The following is a 15,510-nucleotide window of genomic DNA, read 5'->3' as shown; positions in this document are numbered from 1 at the left end:
TTGAGGAAATCATGAATCTAGACTATGCTGACCCCAATTTCTTTATTTGCTCATTCGTTCACGTGTTTATTCAACACACATTGATTAAGCACTGGCCACATGCCTACCACCGTATTAGACACTAAATAGAGGAGAAAATGGGGGCTCGGGATTGTTCATTGACTTGCCAGAGGTTCCTTGCTGAGGACCTCAACTTATTTTAATGTCCTTAGGTCCCAGAAGGTAATTTCTGATTTTTTATTTTTTTAAGATTTTATTTATTTATTTGACAGAGGGAGAGAGAGAGCACAAGTAGGCAGACAGGCAGGCAGTGGGAGAGGGAGAAGCAGGCTCCCCGCCGAGCACAGAGCCCGATGCGGGGCTCGATCCCAGAGATTGGGACGCTGGGATCATGACCTGAGCCGAGGGCAGATGCTTAACCGACTGAGCCACCCAGGCACCCCCTGATTTTTTTGAAATGAAATTAGTCATAACCACTACAAAAATGTGTGAAAGCTTTTTCTTAAAATCACTGTTTTGAATAGGGCCCATTGGTTATCTGGCATATTTTCTTGAGGAAATACAGAAGTGAAACAATTTTTAACATTTTCACGTACACAAAATTAAAATATTTTAGAAAAAGTCTTAAAGGCCTTCTGATTATGCACTTTTCACATTAAATACTATGTTTATCTTTTAAAAATATATCCTGTGCTATATTTAAAATAACATAACTACCAGATTACTTTGAAGGAAAAATGGGTTATCCATGGGTTTCTCTTTGCTCATTTTATTGGCAAAACCTGGTAATGAACCAAACCCTGGAGGTAGGTGTTTTGGTCAGAGAATCTTTATGTGGTACCCCAATTATATTCAGTTCCCACTTTCTATATTTTCTTCCCTATTATTTTGGTTTTTGTTTTTGGACTTTCTATGATATATTTAAAAATTATATTTAATAAGTAGAGTGGAAGGGAGGAAAATGGATATGTTGACTACCAATGTTATTAAGGGTTTAAATTAACTGAGAAAGCAGTTCCTACCATAAACTTTTCTGTTGGTGATGTTCTATTTTTTGGTATGTCTCTAGAAGTCCTATTCCTATACGTGTGGAAACTACCCAGCCAGCAGTGGAAAAGCCGGAAATCAAGCCTCCCCGAGTGAGGAAGTTAACAAGACAATACAGTTTGTGAGTTCTGTACTTCAAGTTTTTCGATAATAATCACAAAGTTGACGCTAAATGTTCAGTTGTAAGTGCTTTTTAGCCTCTCACACCACTTCCAAAGAGCCATCCCCCCAAATACAGTTTGTTTCCAATTTAGGTCATAATGGGACTTGACTTTTCTCTCTGAAAACATTACATAGTTGGCATATGTATTGATTATTGATTGCTATGGAACAAATTACTCTAAAATTAGTGGCTTTAAACAGTCCACATTTATTACCTCACAGTTTATGTGGGTTAGAAGTCCAGGCATGGCTTAGTTGGATCTTCTGTGTCAGGGTCTCTTAGAAGGTTGCATTCAAGGTGTGGGCAAGGGCTGTGGTCTCATCCGAAGGCTCATTCTTGCAGGTTGGAACAGGATTTGGTTCTTATTGGCTGTTGTCTGGAGGTTGCCCTCAGTTCCTAGTCATGTAGACTTTTCCTCTCTGATGGAGAAATCACACAAGAAGAGCCAGAGAGAACTCTCGCAAGGCGAAAGTCACAGCCTTTTGTAACCTGATCACAAATGACATCCCATCACCTTTGCCATATTCTGTTCGTTAGAAGCAAGTCAGGAGGGCCAGCCCACACTCAAGGGTCAGGGATTACACAGGGGCATGGATACCAGGATGGGGAATCATCAGGAGCTTCATATCAAAAGCTTCATCCATGGCATAATTGTGAAATGGTAGCATGATCTGTCAACAGAGCCAAAGCTAATAACTGAGCTGTGTGAGACCTATGGGAGGAGTCCTATCCCAAAGTATCCCAGAACCACCAGGGCCTGTCCAATTTTGTTCAGCTTAATGAAAATTCCTTGGCTCCTGTATGCACAGAGTTGTTTTAGGCTCTTCTAGGAAGAACAAAATGACTTTGACAGTTCCCATCTGAGGAGTCACCATTTATTGGAGGGAGAGACAGATTGCAAATAATTATAATCCAAAGAAGATGGGTAACTGCTGTCATAAGAGTAGTAGTATTTTAGTAAGAGCCATAGTGCTAATCACAATGGTAGTTCCCATTTCTTGACCTTGGCTGTGGCACTATGCCTGGGTGTATAATTGACCAGAGGGCTGCAGGGGGATATTTGAGTGCCAGGGAATGCGTGCAGCTCTGGAGTCAGAAAGGCTTCTGTCAGAGTCCTGGCTAGTTTACTGCTCTAAACTCTTGGGGAAATTACTTTTTCAGCCTCTCTTTCCTTGTCTGTAAAATGGGTGAGCTAATACCTAGCCCTGAGGAATTTGGTGAGGGTTGATGTGCCATAATGCAGGTCTAGCCCATAGCAAGGGACCTGACCAGTGGATGAACTAGCTCCCTTTCCTTTCTTCTCGAGGACCTGAAAGCCTCCGAGAAAAGGTCCAGTTTGGGGGATACCCTGAATGCAAAGTGTAGGCTGGGGAGGGTGACTTTGGATACACTTCTCAAACAGCCAGCTCGAGCCTGCACCTGGCAAAAGGGAAGAGGCCACCACCTCCCACCTCATTAGCCTTAATAGAAATGCTGGAGGGTTGGAGCAGCTGTATTTCCTAGGAAAGCCAAAATGAGTAATTCAAATAATTAACAGTCCTAATGGTTTCTGGGGGACAAATTAAACCATGAAAAAATCTGCTCCCCTGAGGATAAAGCTGTCAGGATTATTAGACTTTCCTTTTACATTTTGAAACTCCAAATGTTATTATCACCTATTCAGGATATGTAATCATGTTGGAAACAATGACTAATACGTGGCCTGGAAGGAAAGAAAATTTAACTCACTATAGTGGCTCTTTTAAGGAAACCCTTTCCAAACCTCTAACTTCACATGTGTATTTCTTAAGCTACTCCAAAGTATTTTGCTTCAAAAATAAAAGAATAGCAGCATTTTCCCCATTAGTAATAATAGCAAAATTAATGGGTGAGATTTTCCCAGTTTTAAGTTTTTGCCCCATAAAAATAGTTCTTAAATTGTTCACACCACCACCAGTCCTCTCTTTCAGTCATAGATATTGATGAGTTAATAAACACGGTGTCAAGGAATACAGATGGAAAAAACTCAGATTTCCCTTTTAAAAAATACACACACACACACACACACACAGCCCTTTTGGCTATTAGGGTATTCAGAGTTCCTAGGCCAGCATAATGTGGATTTGGATTTTAGGGTTCTCCAGCAAGAGCATCACAATGTCCAAGTACTCTGAACGAGTTTTCAGATTGCTGCTTTTAAGGATATACACACAAACCTCCTGGTTTGTTCTGTCCTGGAGGTAATGACTTAGGGAAGAAACATGTGGCTGCTGATGCACGCAGAGAAGAGAGAGAAGCAGAACTCGAGGTAGAGTTCGAGGCAGGAAAGAGTGTCCTCTATTGATACCAGGCAGTGTGTTTAGGAAATGATGAGTGGCTATATTTGCTTCTAGAAATGTAACTGTACTATTTATTTAAACACCATATAAAAGCCTAAAAATATTCTAAAGAGAAAAATACCTTAAGTCTGAAAAGATAACCAATTCCCTAGAATCATGCCACCAAAAATAACCTGTGTTCACATTGAATGACTATTGCTGTAGACATTTTTCACATATTATTAAAATGGAAGGAAGTCATTTCAAAGAAAAGAATCCAGCTACACATAAAATTGTACTTATTAAATGTTGTTTCATGAATTTAACATGAATTTACCTCAGAAACGGAGGTTGAATTAAAAGACTCAGTGTAGTTAAGCAGATTATCTTTGCCACAAGATCTAAGTTAGGACAAAAGGTTATAAAACCCATCAAGAATTTGGAGTCTTTTTCAATTTTAGGCAGCATCAGTTGACTTCCTGCTGTGAAAGATGAGCTATGTTTTTTTTTTAATAGCCTATAATATTAAACTGAATAACTATGCTTTTAAGGTTGTAATTTTCTCTTGTAATGAGGCAGAAAAGGATTTTAACCCCACTCTTCCACTTAACTAGCGATGTGACCTTGAGCAAGTCATGTCACAATCTGCCACTGAATAACGTCTACTTCTCTGAAGAATGGAGATCATAATGCAGGGTTGTTGTAAGAATTAAATGGGCTAATGCCTGTATTACTGAGCTGATTAACTTCATCAGCATGGATCCACATATGTGGTGTCTTACTAGTTTTCCCACTTACTTATTCCAACCTCACCTGTCCCCTTATTAAGTCCTACATCCTCCTCTTGAGGCTTCTGCATATACAGAAAGATCCTAAATCTCCCAGGACCCTCCTCAGTGAGTCCCATCCTCACCTCAGTTTGTGTACCATGGCCACGTTTCCCACAAGGCCCCTGTGAGGGACCCTGCTCGGCCACACTGGTGCTCACTGGCCATGGACCCTTTAGTCTCCAGCCTTGCTCAGCCATCACTTCTAAAACATAACCCCTAAGCCAGGGTAGCTCTAGGACTTCCACATGCAAGCCCCTTAGGAAAAGTGTATCAGGGTCCCTAAGACTACCCAATTCACTAGAAGGACTTGTAGAACTCAGAAAAGCTGTTATCCTCACAGTTATGGCTTATTCCGGTGGAAGGATCCAGACTAAAATCAGCAAAGGAAAAGGCACATAGAGTGGAGTTTAAGAAGACCGGGCACAAGCTTCCACTTGTCTTGTCCTAGAGGAGTCATGTGGTTAGTGTCTCCTTCTTCCAGCAACAACATGTGACAACATACGTGAAGTCGTGCCAAGCAGGGAAACTCACCCAAGCCTTGGCGCCCAGGGTTATTATTGGGGGTCGGTCACGTAGTCATGAAACAACTACCCGGTCTCCAATAACTGCCCCCCAACCCCGAGATCAAACTGATATCGTGTGGCCCTAAGCTCTAGGCATACAAGGGCTGGTCTTCACTATAAATCACATTGCTAACACAGACTATGTGGCATGGCCCAAGGTCAGGTATGCAGTGACACTCTTATCAGGCGGGATATTCCCAGGGCCCAGAGGTTCTCCCAGAAGCTCATCGATGGCCAATGGTTCCTGTGGCATGTGCCGAGTTAGAGCTCCCCAGGCCTGCAGGGTTAGCCCTAATACTGCACAGGCGGCAATCTGGTTGGCATTAGGGGATCAGGGACTTGTCTTAACTTCTGTAAGTTTGAGAAGATACTGTTCATACTAAGAATAGGTGATTGATGGCACTGCTCTGTCCTGGGCCACTAGGACCAGATTAAAAGGTCTTCCTGCCTTGACATACTTTGTGGGAGGTCAAACCTTCCCCACACATCCAAGCCCTGGAAACAAACCCAGAATGCCAACCTGGACTCCTCCTCCATTGTGATGACTTCCTGTCTAGTGTACTTTTCTCCCTGCATCATGCCATTCTGCCAGACAGGTTCCAAGACCAGAGCTACGAGGCCCCCAAACACGTGTGCCCAACTCCTCCCCTGTAACTAATCACAAAAGGCGCCATTATACTTTTCACCCAGTGCAGTTGGTTCTTAAATGGCTTGTATTTACCTTCCTAAGGGAGGCTACTCCCTTGGTTTGGTGGCTCCTCAAAACATTAAGCATGGGAACTACCATATGACCCAGCAATCCCACTTCAAGTGGAATCCCAATCCAAAAGAATTGAAAGCAGGGTCTCAAACACATTAGTACATCAACAGGTGCATAGATAAACAAAATATAGTCTATCGTTGCAATGGAACATTATCCAGCCCTAAAAAGAAATGAAATTTTGATATATGCTACCACATGGACGGACCTTGGAAACATTATGGTAAGTGAAATAAACCACATACAGAAGGACATCTATTGTATGATTCCACTTATGCGAGATACCTAGAATAGTCAAATTCATCCAGACAGAAAGCAGAACAGCTGTTACCAGGGGCTGCAGGGAGAGGGCACTAGGAGTTACTCTTCAGTGGATACAGCGTTGCTGTTAGGGGTGATGAACAAGTTTTGGGTGTAGACAGTGATGATGGGTACACGACATCATGAATGTATCAAATGTCACTGAATTGTACACTGACCAATGGATAAAATGATAAATGTTATGTGTCTTCCGTGATACAGAAAAAAAATTTTTTTTAAATCCCTTGGCAAATGACAGAACATCCAGCCCAAACTGGCTTTGGCAAAAATGTCCCTGTATTGGATCCTGGAACCTGGACATCTGGCAGACATCTGCCCCCACCCCCTCCCGGCCCTCCCTCCATGCCCCACAGCCTGTTTATTGTTGTAATGAGCAGAGCTTCATGTGCTTTTAGTAACCGCAGTGATGAAGACGACCTCCCTCCTGACCTGGCCGCGGCAGTGGGAGCGCCCATCGCCACAGCCACAAACACTACCATGGCCACCACGCAAGTCTCCGTGCCGCCGGCGTCCCCCAGGGGCCACAAACTCAGCTCGCCTCAGAACTCAGAAGGCAAGGGCCAGCTGTCCCCAGGGGCCAAGGTATGGGGGGGAAGCCCCGAGGAGTAGTTGCACTGGCTAGGAATTCAGTATAAATTTAGCACATGGCATCCCACGAGCGTTTAAACTTGGCGCAGTCAACCGTGCGCTCGTAAAGCAAGGGACACGGCCACCAGGGCAGGGTTTTTATATAACTCTCCCCAAAAGATGACCTGTTTACGAGATGCAAATGGTTTAATAAAGACCTTGTGCACTGTACTTTAAGAGAAATGGAAGAGATTTTTGAGGGCAGTTTTGGTTTTAGAATATCATCCCTATATAATCTATAGTGCACCGTAAGTATAGAAAACAAGACATGTTTTTCCACCCATGATGGAAAATTTGGAAGAGTAAAAACATAGAAGTGTCCCCATCCCCTTCCTTGTATTGGATGGTCCATATGAATAGTTTGAAAATGGGAAATACTATTTTGTCAGTTTGCAATTTCAGGACATTGCTAGCTATGCAAATGGGCTGTGATAAAGGCCTTACTCAAGACATTTCTCTTGGTTTTCTCTGAGTGACCCTTAGCTGTGGTCATTCTACCCAGCGAGTGGTCCAAATACAAGCAAACTCCTTGCTCTACCAGTAGATGTCAAGTCAAAGGCTGCCTGGTCTGTGGACCCCACTGAGGAATGGTGGGTGTGTGAGGTGGGGGTCCTGAAGGCAAGACCAGACCCCAGACTCTGTTCCCAGCTGCTCCCTCCACATGCTTTATGGCTTGGCTGCTTGAAACGAGCAGTTACTCCACAGGCCTTGTTTCTCCAAGCCTGCTTCCTTCGCCTAAAAATGGGAATAAGGTCTGCTTCCCTGCCCAGCTTATGGGCCAGCATCAGGTCCAGTGGAGGGGACATCTGGGCAAACAGGTCATGATTCCAATAGTAGGCCCTCTAGATAACAATGGGCCAGGCCAAATCCTGCTTGACCATGGCCAGGCATTTACCCGCTCCCTTCCCAGGATCTTTGGGAATCCCTTTGTGGTCCTCAACAGGAGATCCTGCTCAGGCCAGGGACCCTCAGCCAGTGACTGGCCCAGATTGAGGCTCCCTGCTTTCCTGTCGATCACCTCCTGGTATCTTGAGCGGGGTTCCCCTGTCTTGTGCAGAGTCCCTCATACTGCTTTGTTCCAAGTGCGGACACAGGTTCTCATCACCTTTTCTTCACCATGGTTAAAACCAAGCAAAAAAAAAATGTATGAAACAAAGGAGACTTCAGTGGGGGATGTGGGTGGCATCCTACCAGAGGTCACAGGGCTCCCTCTCCTGGCCATCTCTCTCCTTAGGGCCCAGCTTGTGCCAAGTTGATGGGGCTTATTTTTTTTCCCATAAAGGGCCTCTAGGCCTCCCATGCTGCTGAGACCCCAGGGCAGGAGGGGAAAAAAAAAAATGTTTTCCTAAACACTGAACGTGGCTTTCAGAGATACCTCCCTCCCACCAGGAAGATCTTCCTCATTATTATGCAGATGATGTTTTTAAAAAAATGTTTTTAAAGTAAACTCTGTGACACACATAGGGCTTGAACTCATGACCCTGAGATCAAGGATTGCGTGCTCTGCTGAGTGAGCCAGCCTGGCGCCCCCTGGGCTCCTGAGTTTAGCTCCTTGCGGCCTTAACCCTCTTGATCCAGGATGGGGGCTTTGCTCTCTTTCTATTCAAAGGACTCTTTGAAGCACTTCCCCCCACAAAAGACCAGTCCAAGAGTGCTCAGAGCTCTTAAAAGAAGTTGTTTGCACCTTTTAAAGAGGCAGTTTTCTCTAGCCTACACACTTTCTGCCCATTGACATTGGGGGTTCGGCTTCTATAACATGTATACTGCTGGGCAAGTGAATCGTATGGGGTACTGGAGCGGTCATGGGCTCGGTGACAGAAGGGAGGGAGAGGGGAGGGAAGAAACTGCGATTTCGGTGACATGCCCGTGTCCGTCCGGAGCTGTCACTCACCAGCAGTATTTTTATCTGCCTTTCTAGAGTCCCTCTAACCGAGGAGGTGCTTTTACCTTGGAGCCAGGTGATCTCCTGATGGACTTCACAGAAGCCACTCCTCTGGTAAACTTCCCATTTTGCTAAAACCAGAAAAGCCACAGATCATAGAAACATCTTGGCAGTGGGACGGATGGACAGAGGTGGGCATCGCCGTTGGGAAGGCTCTTCCTCTTGTCCTGCTCACGGCCTGGAGGCTCAGGGATCAGCCTTCTTTGGGGGTTCAGGCACATGGGTCCCTGTACCTCCCAGAGCCCTCCGGGGAGGCGGTGCTCCCTTTCCCCCCTGAGGGCGGCTGCAGGGGTCCCACCCCGCCTGTCTGCTGCTTCCCAAGCGAGGAGGGCTCCTCGGGGCTTGGGTCTTGGCTTCCTGGCTTCCTGGGCTGCTCCCCGCATGCCCACCCGTGGGGCATCTTTTGCTGCCGCTTCCAACAATGTGCTCTGGTCTGAAGCACTGGCTCAAGGCTTCATCCCAGCTTTCCAGGCCCCTCGCGCCTCCCTGCCATCCTCCATCCTCTGCCTATAGGTGTCCCCTTAGGGATGGTGGTGGTCCTCATGGGTGGTCCTCCTGCAGGTGGGAAACCCTTTCAGGAGAGAGAGAGCACTGGACCCCAGGAGTCATGCAAGGCAGACCTGGCTTCAGTCTCTGCTCCCCTCCTTAGGAGCCTTGTCATGGGATAAAAGATGCCATCGTTTGCCACATCTGCCTCAGAGTGGTCTAATGATCGTGTGACACAGAGAGAGCCCTTGAAGAATATTAAAGCACCATAAATGTGTGTGAGGTATTAGGAATAGTATTAGATGACACAGGCAGACTTGGATGTACCTTTGGCTGGGCTCAGCCTGACACCCAAGTGTACTTGAGCATAAATCATGGTCCACAAATATGGAGCGTGAGTCAAAATGTGAACCAAGTCACAAAGTACCTCCTGAGAGCTCAGTGCATACCTGGCCATGTGTGAGGCTGTGGGAGCGGGCAGGGCAGCTAGAGGCTGGAGGGGAGTCGGGTTGATAAAGGGCCAGGCTCGACAGCAGAGCCGTGTAGAAGATGCTCGGGGAGAAGCCACAAGTGGGAGTCGTTCAGGACTGGCTCACTGGAGGGGCAGGTGGTGGATAGGAAGGGTTTCCAGAAGGCTTTTGAGAGGGGACAAATGAGGCAAAGTACTGTCTAGGCTTTAGGAATGATCACTGTCCCTGCTTCAGCTGGTACAAGGCGATCGTTTGGGATTTATACAGTTGTACTCATCTCGAGAGTTGGTACAGTCTGAGAGCTTCGAGTCAGCACGTTTGGATAAACAGCTGAGAACTGACAGTGGGTGAGACAGCCTCCTCCGGGAACCTTCAGAGTTACTCTCTTCCCATGTTGGAGAAAATGCAGTCAAGTTATTGATGGCCTGCTTGTTAGACAAATTGCCAAGATAGGCTAACCCAGAAACAGGGCCTTCTCTCATCCCCTCGTCATCCTTTTGCACAGATAAGGAAACTGAGTCCCAGAGTGAGGTAATCACACAGGGACCGAGCTGTTCCAAGCCCAAGTGTTCCAGCTTCTTCTCTGGTGCCCTTTACATCATCAGATTGGGCTGAATCTGGCATCTGGATTTCAGAAACTTGCCACTTTGGAGAAGAGCAATGCCTGGAAGGAGGGCTGGGTTTAAAGCTCTCCCCAGACTGAGAAAGCAGAACAAGGAGTGTGGAGGACGGGACAGCAAGTTAAGCAGCCTGGACCTGGCGCTACATCAGTATCCCAACTGAGTATCCCAGCTGAGGCCTTACACCCTAGGAGGGCCACGTGTGGGGGCTGGAAGCCAGGGCCGCAATCTGAGGACATCAGTAGCTGGAGGGCAGCAAACCCCAAAGGGACCTGAGAACCCCTAGGTTGCAACCTGAGGGCCTATGAAGGAAGAAGGGGGAGAAAGCTAAGTTCCCAGGCCCACGCTGAAGAAAACATGCCAGACAGGAATAGAAGACAGTGGGGGAAGATCTCTCTCTGAGTTAGGCTCTTGAGAAACTTCCAGACTGCTGAAGCATGCTGCCATTAATGCCATCCGAGAGTCTATAGAAAGTGCTACTGTTGTGGGACCCAGTGTCTAACCCTATCTGGGGTCACTGAGAAAAAGAAGGCTTCATAGCGCTAGGGTTTTGAAGTATGAGTAGGAGTTTGCCAGATGGAGGAAATGGACCAAAGCATTCTATGCAGAGGGTACAGCATGAGCAAAATACTGAGTATTTATTAAAGGTTCTGGCAGATCTGAGAAACTCGGATTAGTTTGCCAAAAAAAATATTTCGTAGCTCTGACAGGAGTGATGGGATTCCCTTAAAAACCATTGTGTTGCAGATCCAGCTGGTAGATTTATTGCCCCATCTTTATCTATTCTTTGAACTTAATGGTCTGAGATTAGAAAGGAAGCAGCATCTGCCAGGGACCCAGAGGTCCCCTGATCTGAAGTCTGCAGTGAATACGTGTTCTCAGGATGAAGCATCCTTTGTCTTGTGTGGATTTGAGGTGTGAGTGCGTGCCCACAGCGCACATTCACACAGAAGGTATGCTGGAGGGCTGGTATTGTGATGAGAGCACATTCCACTTGGGCCTTTCTTGGCATCACTGGCCTTACCCTTTCACTTGAGTCTTGTCTCCACCAGTGCCAAAGGGTCCTTGAGAGGAAGGGGGACTCCAGCAGCCTGCTTCTCCTGTCTGGTCCTCTCCCTCCATCTCCTCCATCTGCTCCGCCCAACATCGTAGAAACACAAGCAGTGGTCCTCTCTGTTCTTGTCGGGGAGAGGGTGGGGGTGTGGTGTCTCTGCCCCAGAGGACAGTGGAGGAGAGATTGGATTTAGGTTCTGGGGCTGGATGAGATTCCTAAAGCCATGGCACCACCCTGGTCCCTTGGGCCAGAGCTAGACGGACAGCAGAGAGGGTTGGGACCAGATTCTCTTGCCTTGATTCAACAGATGATCCACCAAGGCATTATCAGCGTTAGTATAACCTAACCTAACATCAGGGTTGTGACTCCAACCCTGATGATCCAGTCTCTGTGTAGAGCGGTTTTCAAAGCAGCATAGTCCAAACAACTGAGAAGAATAATGTCTCCGTCTCTAACTGGCATCTCTCAAAAAGCATTCAAGATTAAATTATCACCTCCCTGGTAACACTTCTCAAATCCCATGTTGCTTCCTTCTTAATTCTCTTGCACCCTGCACGACTCCAAGGATTTTCATCCTCAAACTCTCCAAAAAACATTCTTTCCAGTGTCGCTCTTGCAACCCTTTTTCCTCCTCTTTCCATATCTTTTCTTCTCCCATCCCCAACTCTTTTATTATGTAGCTCAATTTAGCAATAGAAGCCCTACAACCTGCACAGCTTGTGGCTTGCCCGGGGCCAGAATCCGCAACACAGACCTGCCAATCGGACTGGAGTTTCTGGCCAGGGAAGAGGTGGGGCGTAAGGGTGGGGAGGGGAGAAGGCAAGCCAGTGACCACAGCACCCACTGTCCCTTTGGTATCCTCTTTTGGAAGGTGAGTCTGGGTTGTGCACGGGGTGTTGGTGTTAACAGAGTGGAAGGAGGGGACGTTGACCCATCAATCAAGTCCCGCGCTCCAGGTCTGTTGTGCCAGCTTCCCTCCCCAGGTGACACACACTGCAAACACCTAGACCTTCTGTGTTCCTGAGGCTTTCTCTTTGGGGCTGGTCCCTCCCCGATCCGATCCCCGATCCCCGTACTGCATGAACCACTCACCCGGCTGCAGAGCAGAAGCACTTAGGACCCAGGTCTGTTCTGGGCCAGGGACTGTTAGTCTAGAGTTCATGTGCCAGGGAGGAGGCTGGCCTGGCCAGACTCAGGTTGTGCAGGGCAAAAACAGGCCCTGGCTTGGGTGTCAGAAGAACTGGTTTTCCATCTATCTCAATAACTTAGTTTTTATTTTTGAACCTCATTCTATCAGGAGGGCTGAAGCTTGATCCCAAGTGAAATCAGGGTGCCTCTTCCATCTTCCTGGGGATTCATTCATTTTCTCCAGGGCACAGGAAAATGGAGGGAAGTGTCTTTAGTTGGTGATGTCATCTGTTTGCAGATACCTCTGGGGCACTGCCTGCTTCCCTCATGCCCCTTTTGGGTGGGTGGAAGTCACTGTCCCGCGGGGGGATGAGAATCCCAATCTGTTGGACATACCACCCAGCCATTCTTTCTGCCCTGGGGCCTGCCACCTCCCCAGCTCTACCTGAGCAGAAGGACACTAGCCCCTCTCTGCTCTTTAATCCCTGTGCCTTAGCCTCAGCCGGGGAGGAGGGCCACGGGCCCCTCTGCTCAGTACTTCTTAATGTCTACCCCCTCCTCACTTTCCCTCTGACTTTTCTCTCCAGCCCACAAACTGGTAACCTCTTTTCTTGTCTGGATGATGAAGAAGCCTTTCACATTTCCATCTTCGTTTGTCTATGCCAAAAATCTTTCTGTTCCCCAAGGAGTCAGATTTTTAAACCTCAAAAGCCAAGTAGCTTAGAAGAACCTAGCTGCCTGAATGTGAAAAAAAGCCAAGGAGGAGAGGAAATGCCGGGAGAAAAAAATGAAATGGTATTTCAGAATAGTATCCTATTACACGTGTTATCTTGTTTCCTGTGCATTTACTTACAGATGCATATTTAGAAGGGTCATACATGCTTGTGGGATGGATCAACATTTCTTTACCATAAAAGTCCAATGCTAGGCAAAGCCTTAAGTCATTCATCTTAACCTTCAACTAAGACACAAGTAGCTGGTAACACATTTTGGCATCTAGGCAGTATGTCCGTGTTTGTCGGTCATTCACGCCAGCTTTTATTTTCTTCAAAAAGCACACAGGAGTGCCCGCTTATCTGCAGAGGCTAAGGCTGCATGGCCTGGGGTCCCTGGGTTCTGGCTGGGGCAGTGTTGAGAAGTGAGGTGCGGGGGTGAGACAGGCTGGAGCCCACTTCAGTCAGGTCTCGAATGCCATCTCGTGGAGGGTAGGATTCACCCTGAGGACAGGAGAGAGCAGTGGAGGGAGTCTCAGTAGGTGGTTAATATGGACTCACCTGTTTCTGAGGAATGGATGCAGAACCAATCGACATGAGGAACCACGGATTTAGACTTTGCAGAGGCCATTTTTCAGCATCTCCAAATCAGAGTAGGAAAGCAAGGTGGTCGCCAAGACTCTTGGAGGTTCTGGTTGTAAAAGCCCTTTGGAAACGGTCCAGGACTGCACAATTGTAAAGAGGTCGGCATCAGATCAATTTGGAGACAGAAAAGGCGCCTGCAATGTTCTTGATCGAGTTGTAAAAACTTCCCCAGAGGCTGTACTTCCTTCGTTATGGCAGGATGTTACCAACTACTTAAGGAAGCTCTCCTGAACTAAAAAAGATGCGTGTATTTACCGTCTGGAGTGAATGGTCTCTCCTGGCAACCCACACTAACCCTGTCAGTGGCCCCCTCTCCTAGCCTCAGGGCCTTCTCTCTTCACCATCCTCATCCTCACCAGTACAAGCTGCCAGAACTCTGCTGGTGCATGGCACTCTTTAGGGCTGCGGTGGGGAACCCAATACCCCGAGCGATATGGCAATTTCTCACAATGCTTGATATCTTCCAGCTAAAGCAACAGGGTACCTCGGCGGCGACCCGAGGTGTCATGGCCTGGGCCGGGGGTTGGGGGGCGGGGGGGTGGGGGGCAGAGCCAGTATGTTTTCTGAACACAAAAAGCCCTGGGAGATTAAATCTGAAAGTCCATGTTCCTCCTTGCTGAGGTATGTCTTTTCCTGGAGCACTCTGTTAGACATCAGCTGACCGATACACCCTGATGGGGGGGACCCTTATTTAGCAGAGTGCAGGAGGCCACCAGGCGTGGAAGGCCAGCACGCTCAAGGGTGTGGCCACTCCTCATATCGCCCCCATGGCCGGCATCACTCATTCATCACAGCTCTCTTTCTGGCGTGGCCTGGGCAAGGCTTCAGGAAGCTGCTACCAGGCCCGAGCAGTCGGCCCAGGAGATGGCCCCTGCCTGCCAACCCCGGGAATGGGGTTTCCACGGGTTGTTCTGCTCAGATAGTGAAGAAGACAGATGAGAGCCAGAGAGGAGGAGAGAAGGTGGGGAGAGGAGGGGGAAGGGGGGCCTAGAAGCCAGCTGCCCAGAGGCTAGAAGCAGGCTCGGGCGAGGCTGGCTCCAGAGCAGTCTGGAGTTGACAGATCCTTCTTGCACTGTGCTATCTTTCTCTCTTCCCCTCCCTTCTCTCCTCTGCCTCCTCCCCCTCTCTCCTCTGCCTCCTCCCCTTCTCTCCTCTCCTCGTGAGCAGGCAGAGCCCGCCAGCGCCCCCCACTGTGCCCACTCTCGCTGTTCTCCTCCACTCTCTCCCCCCATGAAGGAAGAGACCACTGGAGTTTGCATGCATCCTCCAATCAAAACGAGGCTGGTAGGTACCCTGGCAGGGAGAGGGGCCTGGCCAGGAGAGGTGAGGCGGGCAGGAGCCACCAGGCGGTCACCCCGCTGGTGTGCAGGAGCACTAGACCTTCTGGAAAGGCCTGGCTGACAGGTGCTCTGACTCTAGGATGGATACATAGTTTGGCCAAATGAGGACACACAGTCTGCTGTCCTGCCCTGTGTCTCTAGGTCTCAGGAACCAGGAAGAGTTTGTTTTCCTAAAGCTTTGATGAGCATAGATGCTTTTCCCAGATGGTAAAAAAAAACAGCAACAACAACAACAACAACAACAAAAATCTTAGTTGCATTTCTATTGAAAATAACAACTGTTTTCCCTTGTCTTTTCCTGCTATGTTTCAAGATAACAGGATGTGTGTTACACAACAGCCTGAAAAGAATCACCCATAATCCCAAACTAGCACAATGTTTTTTCATTTTTGCGTGTTTCCTTCTAATACTTATTTGTATTCATTCATAATTTTACAAAGTGAAATCATAGTATCCATATCGTCTCCTGTTTTTCCCTTTTCACTTAGTGTTGGATTGTTTCTC

The 15,510-nt window shown here is 47.6% G+C and overlaps 1 protein-coding gene across 1 annotated transcript in view; it reads left to right on the top strand.

The window, feature by feature from the left end:
* Positions 1 to 15,510, top strand: part of EPB41L4B (erythrocyte membrane protein band 4.1 like 4B) — a 152,229-nt gene that overhangs the window by 130,066 nt on the left and 6,653 nt on the right. The window contains exons 22-25 of the mRNA XM_044920420.1: positions 1,070 to 1,168; positions 6,386 to 6,563; positions 8,527 to 8,604; positions 14,834 to 14,950. Coding sequence (XP_044776355.1) covers positions 1,070 to 1,168; positions 6,386 to 6,563; positions 8,527 to 8,604; positions 14,834 to 14,950 — 472 coding nt within the window. The remainder of the gene's footprint in view (positions 1 to 1,069; positions 1,169 to 6,385; positions 6,564 to 8,526; positions 8,605 to 14,833; positions 14,951 to 15,510) is intronic.

This window comes from Neomonachus schauinslandi, chromosome 13, assembly GCF_002201575.2.
Source record: "Neomonachus schauinslandi chromosome 13, ASM220157v2, whole genome shotgun sequence".
Lineage (NCBI taxonomy): Eukaryota > Metazoa > Chordata > Mammalia > Carnivora > Phocidae > Neomonachus > Neomonachus schauinslandi.
This window is presented reverse-complemented; position numbering and strand designations above follow the sequence as displayed.